The sequence below is a fragment of the Xenopus tropicalis genome, chromosome 2 (genome assembly GCF_000004195.4).
Source record: "Xenopus tropicalis strain Nigerian chromosome 2, UCB_Xtro_10.0, whole genome shotgun sequence".
NCBI lineage: Eukaryota > Metazoa > Chordata > Amphibia > Anura > Pipidae > Xenopus > Xenopus tropicalis.
In genome coordinates, this window is record NC_030678.2 from 176600600 (window position 1) to 176608648 (window position 8049).

Below are 8049 nucleotides of genomic sequence, written 5' to 3' on the forward strand. Positions count from 1 at the left end.
GGGGATCCCTGCCATAGGATATATAAGTAATGTAATATATATTAATATTATGAGGGTGGTCTGCCCCCAGCACTCCTTGTAACTGAGCCAATATTCTCCCAATGGTGGCCTTCTCACAGACATGCTCTCTGGGGCTCACCAGTAGCTTCCAGTGCTGTCTCTTCTCAAAGGCATCAGTCATTTCTTGGGCATCTATGGCCACCATAGACTGCTGGCTGTAGGCTGAAGGCAGGGGAGATACTCCCCTGGCTGAGCTTGGCCTGGAGAAGATCTCCAACTGAACAGAAAGGCCAATCCCAGCCAGCAGTCTATGGTGGCCATCACTCCATTTTGGGCCCAAAGACCAGGATCCTCCCTGCTCCTCCTTACTTAGATGTTGTCTTTTATACCTTTTACCTTCCTCAGCCGCCAATGCACCATACACTGGCCAACAGTGGGCATCAGCAGATGAGATTTCAAACCTGTCCAATTTATATCCATGGTACATAGATACTTGTTGGGTCTATTGAAAATACATGTATGGACAGCCAGGTTTGGACTGGGTGGGGCAGGGGCCCTGCAGGTGCCCCCGCCGGCCGTGTTCCCCTAACCCCCCCCCCGCTGGGGCCCCCCTAACCCCCCGGCAGGGTCCCCAGCATCAGGGGAGGAACAGTTGGGCAGGGGGAGCGCTGGCAAGGGTCGGGTCTGGGGCCCACTAGGGCCGGGGCCTACCAACATTTTTCCGGTGGCCCAGTCCGACCCTGTGGACAGCCGTAGGGCTTTGAGCATGGGGGGGGGTAAGTACCCTCTGAACCCCTACAGTTTCCTTAAACAAAATATCAATGTCCGTTTCCTAAGCCTTCAGAAAGACAGTGATATTTTCATTTGAAATATGGTGAATGAGATTCATTTTAAGATTAAATATGTCTGAATAAACCATACAGTGAATTTTTCTTATGCAAGTAATATTACGGTTACTACGTGGAACAGCCATAGTGTAATATAAATGATTTAACGATAATAGCACGGGCTGTAATGCATTGTGTGTATATAGGCAGTACAGATATTTCCAGGTATGACATTCAGCATTTCTCATTCAGCTGCTTCAGTGCCCCGGGACCTGCAGGGAATTCTCCGAGTTGCACTGGGAATATTAGAGAGAGCTCAGATAGGGGAGAGTGGGACAGAGCGTAGATATAAGGAGCCAAATCCCTATTTGCAGAGCAGATCTCGGGCCATTGTGGCTGAATGTATAACCCAGGGTTGAACACTGAGAGCAGAAGATGGAGAATGTGTTCAACACCAGCACCAGTTTTATCCTCCTTGGTATCGAGGAGATGGAACATAATAAATATCTGTACTGTGCGTTTCTGCTCATTACCTACCTACTCATTCTGCTGTTTAGCTGCTTGATCATCTCTGTGGTTCTGCTGGATGAAAGCCTCCATTGCCCCATGTACACTCTCATAGCCAACCTCATGCTAAATGGCATATTTGGGGCTTCCTGCTTCCTCCCCAAGTTAATACTGGACTTGTTCTTCTCATCCAAAGTGATCTCCAGAGCCGCCTGTTTCATCCAGTCCTTCTGCGTTACAATTTTCGCCTACTTTGAAATTGCGGCTTTTACCATCATGGCGTATGACACCTACTTAGCTGTGTGCCACCCATTACGGTATCCCACCCTAATGACCAACAAAACTGCCTTGAACCTCATTGTTGGATCTGTGGTCTTCAACGTCATCTTTGTGCTGATCAGTGTCCTTCTTTCTGCCCGACTCCCTCTTTGTGGCTCTCATATTAACAATTATTTTTGTGATAACATGTCCATCTTCATCCTGTCCTGCGTCGATAGCTCTGTCAATAGGTTATACGGCACAGTCAAGTTTGTTGTTTATCTGATGGTCGCCATGATAATCATAGCCTACTCCTACATGCGGATTCTTCTCATCTGCCTTAATATTTCCGGAGACTCCGGTAAGAAAGCCATTCACACGCTGGTGACCCACCTACTGAATTTTTCCATTTTCCTGATAGGAGCCCTGTTTATATTTATCCGATACAGACTGGAGAGCATTAACCTTCCTCTTGTTTTTCACATTTTGCTCTCGGTTACTGGCTCGGCCTTTCCTCCTCTTCTCAATCCCCTCGTGTATGGAATAAGGACAAAAGCACTGAAAGCAAAAGTGATTTCTCACCTAGAAAAACTTAAGGTTAATAAATATATCTGATAAAAATGTCCAAAATGTGCTTTTCTGTATATTTCATATTGGTTCCCTCAGGCAGTGCCACGGCTTGGGCACATACACACCTGGGCCCCTCCTTAGGCTGATATTGTGCTTGTGAGAGAAGGTCACTGTGGACCATGGTTACTTTGCCCAAGTCATAGTTGGGCAGGAGATGCTCCCTACTTTGTGAGCGGGCAGAAGATAGAGTTCTGTGAGGGAGCTGCTGATTTAAGGTGACAACTGTAAGTGAGATCTTTGTGATCCAAAGATAATTTTGAGTTTTCACTAAAGGTGCTGGGGTTCCTGTAAGCCCAGGGAATGGCAGGTTCTGAAACCAGAGATGTTGAGTTGAGATCTGAACGAGCAGATCTTCTCCCAATGTGTCCACCTAAGGTGGGTGATATTGGGCTAGTTTGATCGTTTGGCCCTAGGGCAGGCATAGGCCCGCCTCAATGAGCCAATGTGGTCCCCAATCCGACAGAAAATCAAACCTACCCGATGGAGATCTGCCCAATTTTAGACCAGATGTTGGTCAGTTAGGCCCATTGGGGGTGCCCATACATGGGCAGATAAGCTGCCGAATCCGTCCTAAATCAGAAGCTGAAATCTGCCCCTGTATGGCCACCTTCACAATTCTATAACATAAATAAACCATTGCTCTCTGTTACACATACTGGCCCAATCTCAAGTTCTGTGGCCCAACTGACAAAAATTGGCCATATATGGGCAGTATGCCACAAAACCTTCAGAATATCATCATAAAAACACTGTGATCCCTGTATAAAACATTCTCATTGCTTCTCCATTGCTTTGTATCTGTTGGGTCCAGCAACAAAAATGTCCCCATGTGTACTACCCTGAGACATTGCAAGTCAAGTCCTGCTGAAAGTCTATATGTTGGCCAAGGTTACAGACAGACCCGGATCTGTGAAAAGGCCACAAAGGCTCGGTCTAGGGTGGTACAATTTTAAAAGGAATGTAAACCTTGCTGCCCAGCGCGGCTCAACCCAACGTTACTCAGTTGTTACTGGGCTACAAATCCCAGAATAATGTAACATATAATGAAGCTTGGGGCATGCTGGGAGCTGTAGTCCAGCAACATCAGCAATATTAAAGCAATATTGCACAACAAAGGGACGGCCTAGGGGTGCCAGAAATACAAGTCCATCCCTGGTTACGGATAGAGAGTGTAACAGTTAGACATTCACCCCAAGTCTCACTGACTGGCCCTCAGGCTACACCGCCCCCCCCCCCCCCCCCCCAGTACTGCACCAGTTTACACCAGGGGGACCAGTCCCACAGTCTGGAAACTGTAGTATAAACTCTCTAAGTGCTGAATATTTAAAGGTGTGGTTCACTTTTCAATATGTTATAGAATGGCCAATTCTGAGCAACTTTTCAATTGGTCCTTACTTTTTTATTTTTTACCGTTTTTTTAATAATTTGGCTTCTTCTGACTCTTTGCAGCTTTCAAATGGGGGTCACTGACCCCGGCAGCCAAACCCTATTGCTCTGTGAGGCTCCAGTTTTATTGTTATTGTTACTCTTTATTCCTTATCTTTCTATTCAGCCCCTCCCCTATTCATATATCAGTCACTTTCTCAAACCACTGCCTGGTTGCTAAGGTAAACAAATCCCTAGCAACCAGATGGAGCTCTGATCTCTGCCCTAGGACTTAGAAGTCAGAGAAAAAGACAGGGAATTTACACAAGTGCAAGGGAAGGTAAGTGTGCGTAACTGGGTGTCTGTCATCTTTTATTCCTGTATATCTTTTAATATAAATACAGCGGCATCTTGCTGGTACCTTACATATAGAGATAATGATGGCATTTTCTCCCGTCATTATATGGCACAGGAATCAGACATGGGGATAAAGGGACAGACTTGTTCAGTGCTGGGAAACTGTGCTTATTGCTCCCAACTCCAATTGCAGGAACAGAGAACAGGGAGCCGGATTTACTCACATCAGCTGGGATTCTCATTGGAGGATTTTTCGCATGTTAAAGCAGTCGCTGGCTGTGGGGATTTGGGGGAAAGTTTTATTGGGCAATATTGCTTTAAGAATACAGCCCTGATGTTGCTGGACTACAGCTCCCAGCATGCCCCAAGCTTCATTATATGTTACATTATTGTGGGATTTGTAGCCCAGTAACAACTGAGTAACGTTGGGTTGAGCCGCGCTGGGCAGCAGGGTTTGTATCCCCTTTAAAGATTTTATTTATATTTGACTATGAAAATTAGCGCTAGGTTTGGGCAGATCTTTTGGAGAAGATGTTGCATTTTGTCTGATACTTATTACATGCTCCATGTTATTGGATTATCAGGTGTTAAATGCATAGGGCCTAAGTGTACTCTGAATAGGGTGTGTTAAATTCTTTAATAAATAACAAGTTTTAAGCATAATCCACTCTGTGTCCGGTTGTGTGCCAGTCTCTCTCTAAGAAGATACACAATTAGACTGTCCCCACTTGGGGAGAACTCCACCAATCAGATCAGATTATGTCTAAAAACATGGAAGTAGATCAACATTAAATTAACTGTTAGTATGATGTAGAGAGTGCTACTCTGAGACTATTTGCAATTGGTCTTTATTTTTTTTTTTAGTGGTAGCTTTTTAATTATTTTTCTTTTTTGTTCCTGCAGCTCTCCAGTTTGGAATTTCAGCAGTAATCTGGCTGCTAGGGAGTTTACCTTAGTAACCAGGGAGTGATTTGAGAGAGTTACTGGTATATGAATAGGGGAGAAGAGAAGAGAATAGAATAGAAAATGAATAGAAAGATAAGGAATAAAAAGTAACAATAACAATAAAACTGGAGCCTCACAGAGCAATAGGGTTTGGCTGCCGGGGTCAGTGACCCCCATTTGAAAGCTGCAAAGGAGTTGGAAGAAAAAGGCAAATAATTAAAAAACTATAAATTGATACTACCCCTTTAAGGGCAGTGGCACACAGGGAGATTAGTTGCCCCGCGACAATTCTTTGTTACCATCCCACCGGCAAGAATGTAAAACGCTGGTGGGATGGCATATGCTGCATTACCAGGGTCGGACTGGGGGGTGCAGGGGCCCCCTAGGGTCCCCCGCTGCACCACCTAACCCCCCTGCAGGGGCCCCAGTCCGACGTCTGCGCCTGAGCACGCGTAAGTTTAAGACGTCAGGGGAGGAACACCGGCAAGCCGGGGGAGCACCGGCAAGGGTCAGGGCGGCCCACCGGGTTTTTTCCCGGTGTCCCGATGGCCCAGTCCTACCCTACGCGTCGCTACGATTTCCCAAAGTTTCCTTGAGAGGCAACTTCGGGAAATCATAGGGACTCGTTTGCAAATCTCCCCGCAGTGCCATCCCACCGGCAAGAATGTCAATCACTGGTGGGATGGCACTGCGGGGACATAAGTCGCCTTAGGTAACGAAGATTTGTCGCTGGCGACTAATCTCCCCCTGTGCCACTGCCCTAAAGAGACACTGGGGCTCATTTATCAACACTGGTCCAATTTGCCCATGGGCAGTAACCCATAGCAACCTATTAGAGATTGTCTTTTCTCAGCCAGCTGCAGGTAGAACAATAAATTCAACAATTTGATTGGTTGCCCTTGGTTGCTGCCTACGAGCAAGTTTGCCAGTGTTGATAAATGACCCCCACTCTCTTCAGATAATTACCCCTTTCTTCTTACGATGTAGTTTAACTTGCATACAAGCTTCAGGCCAACACATTCCATTGGATGATTTATATAAAATCCCTATCAGAATCCCATTAGAGATCTAATTAGTGGATATATATGGATTCCTCATTACCCGTGCCGTTTACTCTGCCTCAGCGCACTTGGCCCCTCAGAGGTTTCCCGACAGGTTCTTTCCAGTGGGATTTTAGCAAACACATGGCTTGGGGCTGTAACTTACAAAAGGGAAAGTATTTATAGGGCACCCGTATGCACTTATTGTCATCATAAGAGACATCTACTCTGAATTCCACATGAAACAGTGCAATGCTGAAGGGTTCATTGAGCAAAGCACCGGATTACTATGGACTAAAAAGGCAGAAATCTATTTTACTGTAGACCTTTGGGTCACACTGAGCTGCAGAGGGAGGAGGACCAAACGCAACATGGAGACCGTGCCCAACGCCAGCACTAGTTTCATCCTCCTTGGCCTTCAGGAGATGGAACATTATAAATATCTATACTGCGCTTTTCTCCTCGTGACCTACCTTCTCATTCTGAGTTTTAGTTTGTTCATCGTCTTTGTGGTGTTTGTCAATGAAAGCCTCCATTGCCCCATGTACACGCTCATAGCCAACCTCATGCTAACTGGCATATTTGGGGTCTCGTGCTTCCTCCCCAAGTTAATACTGGACTTGTTCTTCTCATCCAAAGTGATCTCAAGAGCCGCCTGTCTCATCCAGTCCTTCTGCGTCACTCTTTTCGCCTACTGTGAGATCTCCACGTTCACCATTATGGCGTACGACACTTATTTAGCCGTATGCCACCCATTACGTTATGCCGCCATAATGACCAATAGGACGGCTCTGAGACTCATCGCAGGATCCCTGATCTTCAGCCTCGTCATTGTTGCCCTCTTACTTTTCCTTTCTGCAAGATTGCCTCTGTGTGGGTCTCACATTAACAATTTCTTTTGCGATTACATGTCTATATTTATTCTGTCTTGTGTTAGTAACCCCTTAACCAAGTTGTACGGCACCATTGTATTTACAGCCTACCTAACTGGCACCATGATGACTATAGCCTATTCCTACCTGAGGATACTCCTCGTCTGCCTCAAGGTCTCCAGAAATGCCGGTAAGAAAGCCATTCACACCCTGGTCACCCACGTCCTCAATTTTTCCATTTTCCTCATAGGAACCTTGTTTATATTTATCCGGTACAGACTGGAGAACATTAACCTTCCTCTTGTTTTCCACATTTTGCTCTCCATAGCTGGCTTGGTCTTTCCTCCACTCTTGAACCCTCTCATATACGGGATAAGAACAAAAGCACTGAGAGTGAGAGTGATTTCTCACCTGCAAAAAACAATTGTAAAGATATTGATTGGCTGAATGTTCCTTGTCCTCAACCTGATCCCTTGGGTGGTGGAGACAATAAAAAATGTGACCATGTGTTTGATGTTGTGTTATGAACAGACTTTTTGTAAATGACCAGATGCCCAATCTTCCATAGAGATGTGTCTGGTTTTGCATTGGGTACAGTACCATACAGAAGGGGACTGATTAAATGAAGGAATATTGGCCTAGAACATAATACTTGTACTGGGACAGAGAACTGGCTGAAGGATAGACTACACAAACCGGGGAGAGACAGGACATTTTCTAATTGGACCAGTGTTGTTAGGGGAGCATCGCAGGGGTCTGTTCTTGGTCCTTTACTTTTTAATTTGTTTATTTATGAGCTTGAGGTTGGTACTACAGGATACTCTTGTTTTATGCAAAAAGAACTGTTGCAATGCACTGGATGGGCCCTACTTTGCCCACCATTACAGCCTGGAAGAATTTGGTGAAGACGGTCGCTACCCTATACAAACTTACATATGAGACTAGGGGCGCACCTGACTTGACAGAGTTTGGGGTCCCTGGCGTGACGTAGAGAGCCGTTCCATACACATCTCCTGACTCCCGGAGCCTCTCCATCTCTTTTGACACAACTCAACTACCTAGTCTAATTGGCTGACGAACACAATACACTGGAACCACTGCCGGACCTATACTATATAAAAAAATATTCCATTTTATCCTTTTGTACTGTCAGATATGTTGCTTTATGTTTTTATGATAATCAATAAAATACACCTTTAAAAAAAAAAAAAAAAAATATGTGTTGTGGGGCCTTTAATTGAGAACTGA

At 45.3% G+C, this 8049-nt stretch overlaps 2 protein-coding genes across 2 annotated transcripts; both read left to right on the plus strand.

Annotated features, from left to right (window-relative positions):
- Positions 1 to 1262: 1262 nt before the first annotated feature.
- LOC101730288 (olfactory receptor 2A25) lies at positions 1263 to 2207 on the plus strand. The gene has a single exon (XM_004912431.1). It carries the CDS (start codon positions 1263 to 1265, stop codon positions 2205 to 2207), a length of 945 nt encoding a protein of 314 aa, XP_004912488.1.
- Positions 2208 to 6300: 4093 nt separating this feature from the next.
- Positions 6301 to 7308, plus strand: LOC101730344 (olfactory receptor 52N5). Its single transcript, XM_004912432.3, has one exon. The coding sequence runs from the start codon at positions 6301 to 6303 to the stop codon at positions 7246 to 7248; it is 948 nt and encodes a 315-aa protein (XP_004912489.3). The 3' UTR covers positions 7249 to 7308.
- The last annotated feature ends 741 nt before the right edge of the window (positions 7309 to 8049 follow it).

Excerpts from the sequence above, each read along its gene's own strand:
- LOC101730288 (XM_004912431.1), top strand. The coding sequence starts at position 1,263 with ATGGAGAATGTGTTCAACACCAGCACCAGTTTTATCCTCCTTGGTATC.
- LOC101730344 (XM_004912432.3), top strand. The coding sequence starts at position 6,301 with ATGGAGACCGTGCCCAACGCCAGCACTAGTTTCATCCTCCTTGGCCTT.